The 15,534-nt window shown below is 38.0% G+C and overlaps 1 protein-coding gene across 1 annotated transcript in view; it reads right to left on the bottom strand.

The window, feature by feature from the left end:
- The window catches only part of NUDCD1 (NudC domain containing 1), a 90,195-nt gene that overhangs the window by 73,968 nt on the left and 693 nt on the right, over positions 1-15,534 (bottom strand). The window contains exon 2 of the mRNA XM_002710736.5: positions 2,937-3,091. Coding sequence (XP_002710782.1) covers positions 2,937-3,091 — 155 coding nt within the window. The remainder of the gene's footprint in view (positions 1-2,936; positions 3,092-15,534) is intronic.

Consider the following 15,534-nt stretch of genomic DNA (forward strand, 5'->3'; position numbering starts at 1 on the left):
TCTATGCCTGGGTTTAAGATAGCCTAGTAATACCTGTATAGTAATACTCTATATTTGAATAATGCCTTTCACTTTACAAAGCATTACACATACCTTATTTTTCATAAAGCTTATCATTCTTACCTTATATGAGGAAACTGAAACCAAGAATATGTAGGGGGCCTGCTATAACCATGTAACAGTTACCCATGCATTCATCTAATCATAGCACCTAAAAAGGGTAAGATCTAAGTAGCAAAATATATGTCCCACTGTCCTATAGTGAGATGGTTCTCAATAAACATGTGAAAATAAATCTGGCAACTCTGACTTGAATGTCCAATTAGCTTTCTACTAACCACCTTACTCCACAACAGTAGGTGTTGGATCTGCATGACATGCCACAAGATACCCATGGAAAAGTAAAATAAAATTTTGAATATAATACCACAAATATAAACATGTTCAGATCTAACATGATATCATCTGTCTTCCTGAGTTAGAAAACATTTTATTGGAAAACTTTAGGGAATAATGCATGCTTCCAACAGCCATATTTGTTAATGAAAAAGAGTAAAGGAAAACTTAGAAATACACACACATACACACAACTCTACATCACATCAAAGTATAGCCACTAATAAACACACATGTCCTATTACTTTAGCTAGCTTATACACATCAGGCCAGTAAGAGTCATTCAGAGGATGTATCTAACAAGAAAAAACAATCCTTAAAGGAACAAGAGGTCAGATTATATCCCCCCCTGCTCTAGCAAGAAACAATCAGAATTTATTTGTTCATTGATATGCTTTAGTATCTGGGTCCACCTGGTGGAAATGTTTATCATTGCCAGAAAACACCTAACTTTTCTTCCCCAATGTTTTTAAATAAACACTGTGTCACCAATTAGAACATACCTGTAGCTGGATTGGAAACAACAGGAGGAAGATCCCATCAAGAATGCAAAACCAATTCTCAAGAGTAAGAAAAAAGCTCTAAGGAGCTATTATCCATTTAGTAAATGCACTGACCACCTTTCTGCTGGATATTGGGATTATAGAAAGATAAGACAAAGCCATGGCCTAATCCACAGCTCAGCATACTACAATCCACAAGCTAATTTTCAAGTTTGTAAATAACTGATTCTGTAAATAAAGTTTTATTGAAACACAGGCACACTCATCAATTCAGTCTTGCAGCTTTCACACTACAATGGTTAAAATGAGAGGATTGCCTGACTTACATAGCCTTTAATACCCTACGTAGGAAAAGTTTTTGGCAACCTCTGGCCTGGAGGGAGTTCACAATCCACACAGATCTGTGAGTCAGTGGTGTAGTTATTCCTAAAGGAGCAGCAGGAAGATTTCAGGGCAAGCTTCCTAGATAAAGAAATGGTTAACTGGTACTGAAGTGAAGATGGAGGAAACAGCCTGACCAGGGAGAATGTTCTACAGAGTTAATCGTATGGGGAAAGGTGTGGAAGCTACAGCATATAGAGCATGTCTCAGGAATTGCAAGAGTTTAGTATTGCTCGATTGTAGTGTACTAAGTGCTAGAAAACAACACTGGAGAGAAAGGCAGTATGAACTGTACATATCTATCGAGAAGAAAGGTTTATATTTTAAGAAAATGCATCACTTTGCATTCATATGGGGAAAAACAAAAAATCCCTCATCAACACTGGAAGGACTAGCAAGAAGCTAATAAAAGAAACTGCAGAGAAAAGAGTACTCAAGACAGAATAGTTACCTATTCTGTTACCTATAAGATTACCTAATAGTTACCTATAAGATGGAGTCAGGCAAACATAAAATTCCTTTTCTAGTTTGTTTTTCTAAATAACATCAACACTTTACCTACTCTAAGACTGAACATTTAAAAAGTGTGCATTTGGTCACAAATGACATGTTAAACAATTTAACCAAAGGTATTTTTTAAAAACAGACAAGCAAACTTTAGACAGACTATTCTACATGCAAGGTGCAGGAAGCTGGAAGGAGCAGAGAACAGAAAGGAAGCCATCAGCAGACTACTGGCTATATAAAGCAAATACATTAACAATCTATTGTGGAACTCACAAGGAATGAAGAAGTAAAATAAACGCCAAAAATAGATCAGAGTGAGAGGGGAAGTAAAAGCAATTATGTTACTCTGAAGTGTTTATAGTTTGTTAAATGAAATAATATTAAAGACACTTTATTAGTTAAGGAAGAATACGGTCCTCTTTACATTAACTATTAAAAAATAAGACAGATTTAGATAAAAAAAAAACCTATGGAGAAAATTAAATGGAATTATAAAAAAAAATTGAGTGATCCCCTCAAAAAGTTGGAAACAGAAACCAACTGGACACATTGAAAAGAAACAGCAAGATGGTAACATAAACCCAAAAATATTAATATTAATAATTATATTAAATATCAGCAAACAAGATAAAGCACATAGTAAGACCCATTTTATGCTCTTTATAAATGGATATTTTAAAAATAAGAGCACTGACAAACTGAAAGAAAAAGGATAGGAAAAAATTAATATTAATCAACAAAATTTCTCAGAGCCTAAAGAGGGGCATTTCATAATGCTGAAAGGATCCATTCATAATAGAAAAACAATCCTAACTACTTGCATCCAATTTGCATAGATAAAACCTGCATAAGCAAAAAATAAAATTCAAGAGACAAAACAAAGATAAATGCACTATTACAGTTGGGAATAATACCTCAAATAGGAAAAGCAAGCATGAACATTATATCGACACTGATACATAAAATTCCACCAATGGCTGGAGGGGAATCGCCAAGCAAAAACTGAGTAGAAATGCAGTCTTACTGTGCCGAATGACAGGATTCCATATATTAAAGACACATTGTGTTAACTCTCAACATCAGATTCAAAGAGAAATTTAAAAATTAAATTTACTAGAGAAAAAAAAAACCCTATTATGTTTGTCTCACCAACATCACTGTTAAATTCATAATTCTTCCAAGGTTATCAATGTAGTAGACACTGTCTTGATTCCACGAGTCACAGTGTAGGTAATTATACATTCCAAAAGCATGCATGTGTTCCAGCGTATACTGATCATCACGAAGTTTTACTTCTGCCACAGCTGAAATTAAAAAAAAATCAAGATCAAATCATTACTTTCTGTAGAATGTGTATAAGGCCAAGAAACCAAAGAATGACAATCAGAAAGGCCTTCAGGATAATTCACTGTATGATTTATGTAAAAATATTTCAAGGTACTGACTAGGCACCGTGTTTAAGGCTGTACTCTCTAAGAACTTAGAATATATATAATGGTTATAGGAGATAGGAATTTCCATTCCATAGCCATCTTTTCTTTTAGAAACCTCTTACTTAATGAGAAAAGAAAATGAAAATACTAAAAATGAAGGCTTTCCTCTCTTCTGAGTAAATAAGCCCAAGTTATAAAGCATTTCTATACTTTCCAAATTTTTTTAGCTCTATTATCTAATGAATTTTTATCACACATTAAGAAATGAACAGAATATTTTATTATCTCATTATAAAGTTATGGAAATAAATGCAAACCTAAGTGGTGACTCTTCTAATGTCATACCATATTGTTTCCAAGGGTACAGAACAAAACAGTATCACTGCTGGAACAGAAGCAAGGTCTCCTACTTATAGAACAGGGCTATCGCCACTAAGGCATCAGCTGCTTCCTTGATTTTAAATTTGCTAATCGTGACCTCTATCTCCCACTCTTCCTGCTCTTCCAGGCAGATAAGAACTCTTACAGCTCAGAGCTGCCCAAGATCTAGAACTATTTTCTGCTTCAGCAAGGAAATATTTAAGTGGACCTATGCTAGCCTAAAATGTCACTTTAACATAAAATTCATTTTATGGCATTCTGATTGCAACTGTTTTCTTGTTTTCCCAGAATTCTCACCTGTTTCTACTTCCTGTACCTGCCTTGAGTCCTAGCTGGCTGACTTTTTGGTTCTATATCCTGCTTCACTCCTCAAATGCTCACAAAAGTTGAGGCTGGGCCAGGGCCAAAGTCAGGAACTCGATTCAGGTCTCCCAATTACTTGAGCCATCACTGCTACTTCCCAGGATCTGCATCAGCAGGAAGTTGGAGTCTAGAGCTGGAGCTGGAAATTAAACCTAGGTACTCTCATGTGGGACTGTGGGTCTCTTAGATGACATCTAATATTTATCACCCCTGATATATTTATTCAGCAAATATTTGAATAGAAATCTGTAATACAGTGATAAGCAAACAGTACAGAGGAAACAGACTTTAGTCAATTATATATATATAACTTTTACATAATGAGTTTTGCACAATTAAACTGTGATGTTACAGGGAAATATTTCTAAATGCTATGAGAACTCATAACAGAGAGCTGGTCCATTCAGGGAAATTTATGAAAACTTCCCAAAGATTACACCAAGATAACAAAACATAAGAAAGAATTAATTATGGATGACAAATACTTATACACACTCCTCTACTTATTGCAGGAAAAAAAAGAAAAAATGAACTAAAATAAGAAGAAAAATCTGTGTTCAAGGAACCAAAAGAAGAGAACACGGAATGAAGTATACAGCAACAAGGGGAATTACACAAGGAAAGGCTGCAGATGAATGACACTAACGAGTTAGATCGAGGCTTTGATGAAAGGTTTTGCTTTATTTTTATTGATAAATTCAATGTAATAAGAATTCATTGGCCGGCACTGCGGCTCAATAGGCTAATCCTCTGCCTGTGGTGCCGGCACACTGGGTTCTAGTCCCAATCGGGACGCCGGATTCTGACCCGGTCCCTCCTCTTCCTGTCCAGCTCTCTGCTGTGGCCCAGGAGTGCAATGGAGGATGGCCCAAGTGCTTGGGCCCTGCACCTCATGGGAGACCAGGAGAAGCACCTGGCTCCTGCCTTCAGATCAGCGCGGTGCGCCGGACGCAGCGGCCATTGCAGGGTGAACCAATGGCAAAAGGAAGACCTTTCTCTCTGTCTCTCTCACTGTCCACTCTGCCTGTCAAAAAAATTAAAAAAAAAAAAAAAAAAGAATTCATTAACAGTGTTTATGTGGGAGAGTAAAGGTCAGACTTTAGTTTATAAAGAGTACCAATTAACAACAACTTGGAAAATTTATTCATTAGTGATCTATTGCAGTCTCCAAGTGAGGGATAATTAAAGTTTGAAGATACTTTAGAAGTAAAATCATCATTTTATGATACAGTTCATAGAGGTTAAAAAAACTCGAGAAAGTGTTTATTTTCTAAGAACAGTCAGAAATTCAGATTCTGTTGACTTGGAGGAAAGTATCAATTTTTTGTTTACTAGCACCACTGTGTGGATGAAATGTAAACTGCAGGGAATGTACATGGCAACATAACAGTCCAAAGCAGTAGCATCAGAAATAATACAATAATATTTTCTTCATATTTGTGCAAAGACCACTGGATAATGCTGAACAGATCATAGGCTTTCTAACTTCGTATTATAATAGTTCATTTGCAAAAATGTGGATATAGAAAGCCGTTGTTAAGAAACCATGATACAGTAAGAAAATTATATTAGTTCTTATTAATTATTAGAACATAAAATGAGAATAGGATATGCTTCCCATTTTGTTTTTGTTGTTGTTGTTTTTAAAGATTTATTCTATTTATTTGAAAGAGTTACAGAGAGAGGTAGAGACAGAGAGAGAGGTCTTCCATCCACTGGTTCACTCCCCAGATGGCCACAACAGCCAGAGCTGTGCCGATCCAAAGCCAGGAGCCAGGAGCTACTTTCGGGTCTCCCACGCAGGTGCAGGGGCCCAAGGACTTTGGCCATCCTCCACTGCTTTCCCAGTCCATAGCAGAGAGCTGGATCGGAAGAGCAGCAGCCGGGACTAGAACCCGCACCCATATGGGATGCCAGCACTTCAGGCCAGGGTGTAACCCGCTGCGCCACAGCGCCAGCCCCCATGCTTCTCATTTTGTAAAAGCTGTGTGGTGTTCAGAAAATAGCTGATTCCAAGTAAGTAAAGAAATATTTTAATTTTTGTTAATCTCTTTACCATGAAAGTGGGAGACAGAGCAATGCAGAGAGACAAGCAGTGTCCAGAAAGTGACAGAGCTCTTTCACTCTCTCAAGAAAAGGAGGAGGGGCAGGGAGGGTCTAATCTCTGCTTAGATCTTTACAATAGTTGAAGAGGAATCTTTTACAGAGAAGGCCAAGTAGTAAATACTTTAAATTTAATGTTATCATGTATTGGAAACAAAAGAGCATTGCTGAAAAATCCCTATCCCTTTTGTCTTTTAAAAAGAACTGAAGGTTTAACAAGCAGGGATTTTTCCCTCAGATACTCAGAAAACTTCAAAACTATAGCTTTGTGCAGGTAAAATATGAAATCCTCAAAGAGCCTTAAAAATATTTAGTGTTTAATTGATAAATTACTTACTCAGTGTCTACTGCTATGAGTTGGGAAATAGTATGGGTGTTTCCCCCAAGGCCCATGTTCATGAGGCTTGGTCCCCAAAGTCTTCTGTTAATGGTTAATGGATTAAGATTAAAGGATTACCGGTGGAGACTGAAGTCTAATTATGGAGTACAGGAGGTAGCCCAATAGGAATTCTTTAGGTCCCTGGGCATGCCCTGGGAAAGTATTTCTTGGGAGGATTGGTTATAAAAGCAAAGTTGGACCTAACTGGTCTCTCTGCTTCCTGATCTATATGTGGTGTTCTGCACACGTTACGCCATTGCCAGTCTCCATCAGACACCCAACCAATGGGGTCATCCAATCTGGACTGTGGACCTCCAAAACTGTGACTGAAAATAAACCTCCTCTCTTCTTGAGAAGCTCCTTTTAGGAATTTGTTATAGTTATGAAAAACTCACTAATGCATCTACTATGTGCCAGACCCTGGATTTGGTTTGGGCATGTACTTTGTGAATAAAGAAGATTGGTTCACATTATTGATATTAACAATGATATTCACTACCACTTCTTGTCCTTTCAAAACATACTATTATATTAAATTACATGAAATTGCCAATATTCAGCTTTTTCGACACCAGCTAAAATTGATTCAACCTAATGTTTATGTAAGTACATTAAATTTTTTTAAAGGGGAAGGAGAAGCAAGGAACAGTAACTTAGAAATAAAGGGCAATTCTTGGGCCACTTAACTTCCACTAACTGAGCTGTCTTCCTTTTTCTTACTAAGCTTACTATTTGTGTATGAAGACATAATAAAAGGTAAAAATCTGCATATTTGGTGATGAAACAAGACTCATGTAACAGAGTAAACCCATAAGTAGGAGAAATGCTTCCAGAGAACTATCTTATACAATGTCTTTGTGACTGTAATGTACTCTTCTGGCTATCTTCCCCGTATTTTCCTGCATAAGAGCAGACATGAATGTAAACTCTATAATTACGATGGTTATATCACTCTCCTCTCTCTTTACTCCAACTATAACTAAACCGTCACCAGCCTTTCTCCTCCAAGCTCTGAAGGAAGAAATAGCCAAGAGGGCCTCACAAACCACTAGAAAATACATGAGCTTTAGGGTCAGCTTTACCACTAATTAGCAGCTTGGTTAATTTAGGTAACCTTCCTTACACCTTCCTTGTCACCTGTTTCCTCATTTTTAATAAAGGTTAATGCTGATCCTACAAAATTATTGACAAGCTTAAATTAAAAACTTGCAAAGTGCCAAGTGTTGATTTTCCTGGCCCTCTGCTCCCTTAAAGGCTAATTCCCATTTAGGTTTTTGATTCTACCTTCTTCTGCCAGAAGTTATTTCCTCTCCACTGACCCCTTCCCCTCCACTTAAATATGTCAAAAATTTCCACAGGCACAAAATAAATCAATGGAAAAGTTTGTTCCTGTCTTCTCTACACTCAGAAGCAGAGCTCTCTCTGGCCCTGTACTTCCCAAACTTCTTTTAAAAACGTTCTCAACTCCCATTTTCTCTCTATCCTCGTTAACTCTTTTCAATTTTTTCTAGCTTTATTATTCTACAGAAATTATTTTTCATGCCAATGTGGACTAATAGGTATTGGCCAGATTTATCTTTCCTTCATAAGAAACCAGTAAGATGAAATTAGAATTTAAAAAAAGACAAAATTACACAAAACAACAATTTTCAAGACAGTACACATCAGGCAGCAAAGGAGGACACTGTTTCTTAAGGAAGGGGAAATACAAGAGGTGAGTCCTACCACTGTCCCAGCTTACTGCTTTAAGGAGTTTCCGGACCCTAGCATAAGGAGGGGAAAGTGCAGCAGATTGTGGCAGAATCCTTGAGTTAAAGGAACTGAGCAGAATCTGAGGAGATCAAGGCAACTAATAATTCAGCAGAGAGCAGCAGAGGCGATAGCTACACAGAGAGAATCCCAGAGATCTACCAAAGTTCTCCCTCAAGCACTCAGTAGAATTAATGGCATGTGTCTGAGGAAACTACTGCAGGCCAAGGAAAGAAACGCAGGCTCCAAACTTTATTTCCAAAAGGTGAGATGAGAACAATTAATTTATGGGATCCTGAGTACAGTACAGAGTCTTGCCTCAGTATGGGAACAGTTGTTCCTTAACTGAGCACTATTCCAAACCACCTTAACAAGTCATAAAAGCAAGACTCAACAGAACTAATCTATTTCCAAGTTACTGAACTATATCCCAGAACAAAACTCAAGAATATTATACAAATTCAAAAACATACTGTACCCAATAAGATAACATTCACAATTTCTGGCATCCTATCAAAAATTTCTAGGCATGCAATAAGAAAAGAAAGCAAAACTCATAGTAAGGAAAATGGCAATCAACAGAAGCCAACATCTGACTGATCCAGAAGTCATCATCAGAACAGAATAATAAAACTGTTACTACAAGCATATTGTATATGTTCAAAATGACAAGAAGCACAATAGATGTTTAAATCAAACTTAGAGATGAAACTTTAATGTCTAAGATGAAAAAATACACCAAATGGGATTAATGAGGGATTTGCACTGTAAAAGATTAATGAAGTTACAAGCATGAGAATGCAAACTACCCAAAATAAAATAGACACACACACACACACACACACAAAAGAATGGGAAAAAGGGGCCAGCACTGTGGCATAGTAGGTTAAGTCTCCGCCTGTGCCACTTTGATTCATGGCTGCTCCACTTCCAATCCAGCTCCCTGATGGCAGCCTAGGAAAGAGTGGAAGATGGTCCAAGTGCTTGGCCCCCACACCTACATGGGAAACCTGGAAGAAGCTCCTGTTTCCTGGCTTTGGATTGGCCCAGAGCAGGCCACTGCAGCCATTTGGAGAGTGAACCAACAGATGGAAGATCTTTCTGTCTCTCCCTCTCCTCTGTGACTCTGCCTCTCAATAAATAAATAAATCTTTAAAAAGAAAAAAAAAAAAAAAGATGGGAAAAAGAAAAAAAAAAACTGCAAAGGACACTAATGAGCTGGTACTTTAAGCTATCTAAAAATGGGTAACTAGAATCCTCAAAAGACAAAAAGGGGGGAAATTGGAAGAAATAAAGGGCAAATTGGAAGAAATAAAGGGCAAATAAAAACTATAAACTTACAGTTTACTGTCCATTATATAAGCATCTTGAACAAAACTATATGTAGCACAACATCATCAGCTTGCCTAAAACCATCATAAAATAGAAGTCTCAAAAGCAGCCAGGGAGAAAATGCACACCAGGCACATGCTAACAGAAAGTTTTCGCATGCAATACAAGCAAGAACACTAGAGCAACATAATTAAAATACTGAAAGAAAAAAAGAAACTATCAACCTACAATTGTATACATGGTAAAAATATCATTTGAAAACCAAAGCAAAATAAAGATGTTTTCATACCAGAAAAGTCAAGAGTTCATCACTAGAGATTCATACTCTACAAAATATTAAGTTCTTTAGGCAGAAGAATATTAGATAAAAATATGGACTTATATAAAGAATGAAAAGCACCAGAAATGGCAACTACATGAATAAATATACAATACTTTGTTATCACTTAAAGGGACACTCAAAAGTATAACAATGTACTGGAGAATTCACAATCTACAAAAATAAAATGCATGACAACAATAATATAAAATCTGGAAAGAGAAAAAGGAAGTATAGTCCCATTAATGTAAGGAAGCTTCTTACACATTAAATAGTTATATCATTTCAATGTATATTGTAATATAAGTTAAAGCTATATACTATCAACTCCAAAGCAATCACTACAATAACAAAGAACTAAGTTAATAAGTAACAAAGGAAATAAAAATTGATTCATTAAAGATACTCAATCCTAAAAGTTTCAGAAAAATAGGAAAATTCCATTCTCCAAAAGATTAGAGGAGATAAACAGAATATCATTAGTAAGATGAAACACCCCATCCTAACCAGATTAATAACTGTATTAAATATAAAGTCTAATTAAAACGGATTGTCTAACTGAATAAAAAAGCAAGCACCGGGGGCTGGCACTGTGGTGCAGAGGTATGAGCTGCAGCTTGCAAAGACAGCATTCATATGGATTCATACGGACCCTGCAGAGTCTTGACCACTCCACTTTGATCCAACTTCCTATTAATGCCTCTGAGAAAGCAACAGAAAATGGCTCATGTCCTTTGGTCCCTGTCATCCATGTGGGAGACCCAGAAATAGCTCCTGGCTTTGCTTAGCCTAGTCACAGCCACTGTGGCCATTTGGGGAGTATAACTCTCTGCAGCTACCTTTCAAATTTTGCCAAATAAGAAACACATATTAGGCCGGCGCCACGGCTCAATAGGCTAATCCTCCACCTAGCGGCGCCAGCACACCAGGTTCTAGTCCCAGTCGGGGCGCCGGATTCTGTCCCGGTTGCCCCTCTTCCAGGCCAGCTCTCTGCTGTGGCCAGGGAAGGCAGTGGAGGATGGCCCAAGTGCTTGGGCCCTGCACCCCATGGGAGACCAGGAGAAGCACCTGGCTCCTGCCTTCGGATCAACGCGGTGCGCCGGCTGCAGCGTGCCAGCCGTGGCGGCCATTGGAGGGTGAACCAATGACAAAAGGAAGACCTTTCTCTCTGTCTCTCTCACTATCCACTCTGCCTGTCAAAAAAAATATATATATTAAATACAAAGACACCAATAGATTAAATTAACTAGAATTAATTGACATATCTAATTAATTAAATATAACTAGAGTATTTTAATGTCAGACAGATTTCAAAGAGTATCACAGAGATAAAGATTATATCATAATCATAACAAGGTCAATTTGTTAAAAGGACATAATAATCAAGAATGTTTATGTGGCTAGCATCAGAACTTCAAAATGGATGAAGCAAAAAACTGATACAACATCCAGGAAAAATTTTAAAAATCAACCATTATAATTATGCTGGATAAAACAAACCAGAAAAGGTACAGTGTATGATCCCATGCATATAGAATTCTAGAAAGTATATACTCATCTACAGTGATAGAAAGAAGATCAATTGCTTAGGGAGGCCGGGGATATGTGAGGAGCAGAGGGAAGGTTGCAGAAGGGTACAAGGAAACTTTGTGGGATACCTTAGTTTAATAACTTGATTATGGTGATGATTTGCGGGTGTGCTTCTATGTCAAATTGGTTAAACTACATGCTTTAAATATGTGGTTTGTTATCAGTTACATCTCAATAAAGCTGTTTAATATGTGTTTGATACAAAATCATACACTATTTTCCAGGCCTGCTCCAGTTCTGGACATAAAACATTGAAAAAGGTGTAAAGGAAACCCATCAATACACAATGAATAGTCTGAGCAGAGAAAACAGACAATAAATGCTATACAGTATGATAGTCTCTATGAAGTACCAGGTATTATTAGAAAGTACAGTATAGAAGCCAACTTGTACACATTCTAACTAGGTAGTTGAGAACAGAACCCCTAAGGAAATAATGTCTCTACCATGATGAAAGAATGAAGCACAAATTATTTAAGTGAAATATGGAGGGAAAACATACAAAGACATATAATAAATGAAGATTCTAGACAAAGGATGTATATAAGACAAAAGCCCAGAAATGGAATTGCTGACTCAAATGGTGATTACAATTTTATTTGGAATAGAAAAAAATAAACTAAAATTTACGACTTAAATAGCAGAGGGAATTCTGCAACAATTTAAGATATCATTTAACACAAGAATAAGCCTCTGTGCCAAGCTCTTCAAGACCAGAGACCATGTCTTAAGCCTACAGTGTTTCACACACCTGGGTGCCTGTAAAGGTTTGCTGAATTAAAGTGAACTCCCTGGGTTGAAATATATCAAATTTTCCAGAGCTCCTAAATTATCCCTCACTACCTCCAGAAATGACAGTTTTTAAAAAAACCTTTTCTAATCATCCTCAAGTCATTAATGAAAGCCCCTGGCAACAACAGCCTCCCAAACTGTTCTCTCCATTCCTCTCTCCTTCCAAAGTCAACCTCCAAGTGCCTACAAGTAAATTATTCAATCTATAACTCTGTCCTCTTCCCATCTATACTTCAAACCATCAGATAGCACCTCACCACCACCAACTAGGCATTGTAAGCACTGAATCTAAGACTAACACTGGGGGCCCACACTGTGGCTAGTAGGTTAAAGCCCCTATATGGGGCTGCTCTACTTCCATTCCAGCTCCCTACTGAGGGCCTGAGAAAGAGTGTAAGATGGCCAAGTGCTTGGGCCTCTGCACCCACGTGGGAGACTCAAAGCAGCTCCTGACTCCAGATCTGCCCAGCTCAGGCTGTTGCAGCCATTTGGGGAGTACATCAGCAGATGGAAGACCTCTCTGTCCTCTCTTGTCTATAACTTGGCCTCTCAAAGAAAGAAAGAAATCTAAAAAAAAAAAAAAAAAAAAAAAAAAAAAAAAAAAAAAAAAAAAAAAAAAGACTAACACTGGTGAAATGCAGGGTGGGTAGGCATACACAATTTGGTGAGTTTTTAATAAAATTAATAGATTTGGGGCTAGCACTGTGGCGTAGTGGGTTAAGCTGCCACCTGCAGTGCCAGCTGCAGTCCCATATGGGAGCTGGTTCGATCCAGCTCTCTGCGATGGCCTAGGAAAGCAATAGAATACGGCCCAAGTGCTTGAGCCCTACGGGGGAGAACTAGAAGAAGATCCTGATTCCAGGCTTCGGATTGGCGCTGCTCCGGCTATTGCAGCCAATTGGGGAGTGAACCAGTGGATGGAAGATCTCTCTCTCCCCTTCTCTCTCTGTGTAACTCTGACTTTCAAATAAATAAATAAATCTTAAAAAAAAAAAAAAAATAAAGTTAATACATTCAATTTAGAGGACTATCGATCATGAGATTTCACTTTGTTTGTTAAATATTAAATATCCTTTGTTTATGTAAGGATATATGAGTACATGATTTTTTTAAGAAACAATTCCACTTAGAAAATTTAAAAAATGGCAAAACTTTGAGTTGAGCTTTCTTTTTGATTATACAGGCCCACTAAACAAAGCTGCAAAACACAGACCAAAAGACAAACAGGTGCCTCACTGATCTGCCAAAGCACTTCAAAAAGTTCATGGGGAAATGGAATTAAAAGTATGAGTGTACTTTTGCACAAAAATTTTTTTCATTATATATGAAAATGTGTATTATGGAAAACTATGCTTGGATTTCAAAACTATTTGCACCAAAATAAACTCATGCTTTAAATTTTCCCACACACACAAAAAAAACTAACTCCTCTCACTTTCCCAGATTATTTGCTCCAACAATATAAGACTATAGGAATGTCTTGCGTAAAATCTATTAATTCTTTGTTTGCTCATATTTCCCTATGATTAGGACTTCAACAATTCCTCCTCTATTCATTCAGTTTATGAAATCTCTACTGTATACCACACAATAAGGACAGAACAGTGAGAAAAAAGAAACATTGCCGTTTTTATGGAACTCATAGTTTAGTGGAGGAAACAGATGGCAAAAAAATGTAGAATTTAAAATGAGAGGCCAGTATTGTGGCGCAGCTTAAGCCATTGCCATATGGAAGTGTGAGTTTGAGTCTCAGCTCTCTGCTTCTGATCTAGTTCCCTGCTAATGCAGCAGAGGATGGCCCACACTTGTAGGAGACCAGAATGGAGTTCCCAGCTCCTGATTTTGGCCTGGGCCAGTCCAGGTGACTAACACCACATGAGAGCTGAACCAGCAGATGGAAGATCTCTCTCTCTCTCTCTCTCTCTCTCTCTCTGTATCACTCTTTCAAATAAATAAAAATTGTTTAAAAATAGACAATAAAATAAAACTTTGATAAGCATTGTCTAATGGAGACTGGAGTGAAGGAGCCCAAAAGTGGATGCAGGAAAGCTAGTCAGAAGGCTACTGCAGTTCAGGCAAGACACGGTGATGTGCACTAAGGGAGAGGCACAGAGAAGCCCAAATCTGGATTTGACTGGACATTCAGCAAAGATGATTCCAACATAAGCAACTCTACAGCTCTGCACTAACAGTCCAATATTTAATGCCTTCCTGCATGTATTCCATTTCATAGCCCTTCCCATACCACTCTAGGCTTGGTTCATTTGACTTGCTTTGGCTAATGGGCTAATAGCAAATTTGCTGCAAGCAACAGCATTGAAAAAAGCACTTATGAATTGCTACTTGTCTCCTGGAACATGCCTGAGCTCCCCCGTTGGGGGCTGAGAAACCTTAAGGAGAAGAGTCAAGCAAGACCACCTGAAACTCTGAAACAAACTCATAGCCAGAGAACCCCCAAACATATGAGAAAGTCCAGTTAGGAGGAGCAGAACTGCCCACAGACCCATAACCGAACAAAAATGCAGGAATGAACCCAACCAAGACAGAAAGAACCACGAAGGAGACCTGTAGACTTGCGAAACAAACCAACTGTTGTTTGTTTTGAGCCACGGAGTTCTGGGCCGTTTTTGTTTATTTAATGCGTTAACTAAACATGGCAATATTATTTTACTGACACAGGAAGACTGGAAGAAACACAGGTGGGAAAGGAAAGACGAGAAAAGAAAAATCAAGCTCATGTCATGCCATCCTGGTCAACTACCTTGTAAAGCTCCATTTAAGATACTGACTTCCAGGACGCTTTCCCAGATCTCGACTGACAGAGGCAAGGTCGCACACAAATGCGATCACTGTGCTATGCACATACCCCTATCACAGTCTTTCCCCTTCGTTTTGTAATTATATTTACATGGGTTTTCTTAGCCGGAAATTAGAATTTCTCCGTCATGAGCTAGGACTTACTCATCACGCCCTGGAAGGACGTTTCTGTACTTAGTAACTGAAATTAATAACAGCTGTTTGATAATCTATTGACTCTAGATCAGTATTTCCAAAAGTCTGATCTCCTGACGATAAGCATCTGAATCAGCCAGCGTGTGCATTAAAATGAAATGCACTCTAAACTCTTAGTACCTTACGTTATAAAAACAAGGACGAGATCCTGTGGGCCAGCTACAGATACACAAAACTAGCAGCAACGGGGGTCCCAAAGCACCCTTCCTCACAATCTCCTAAAGCTCTCTTCTACGACAGAGTAACTGCTGCGCCAGGAGCTGGGTCATTTAAGAGGCTCCGAACCATCTGTGG

Source organism: Oryctolagus cuniculus, chromosome 6 (genome assembly GCF_964237555.1).
Source record: "Oryctolagus cuniculus chromosome 6, mOryCun1.1, whole genome shotgun sequence".
Taxonomy (NCBI): domain Eukaryota; kingdom Metazoa; phylum Chordata; class Mammalia; order Lagomorpha; family Leporidae; genus Oryctolagus; species Oryctolagus cuniculus.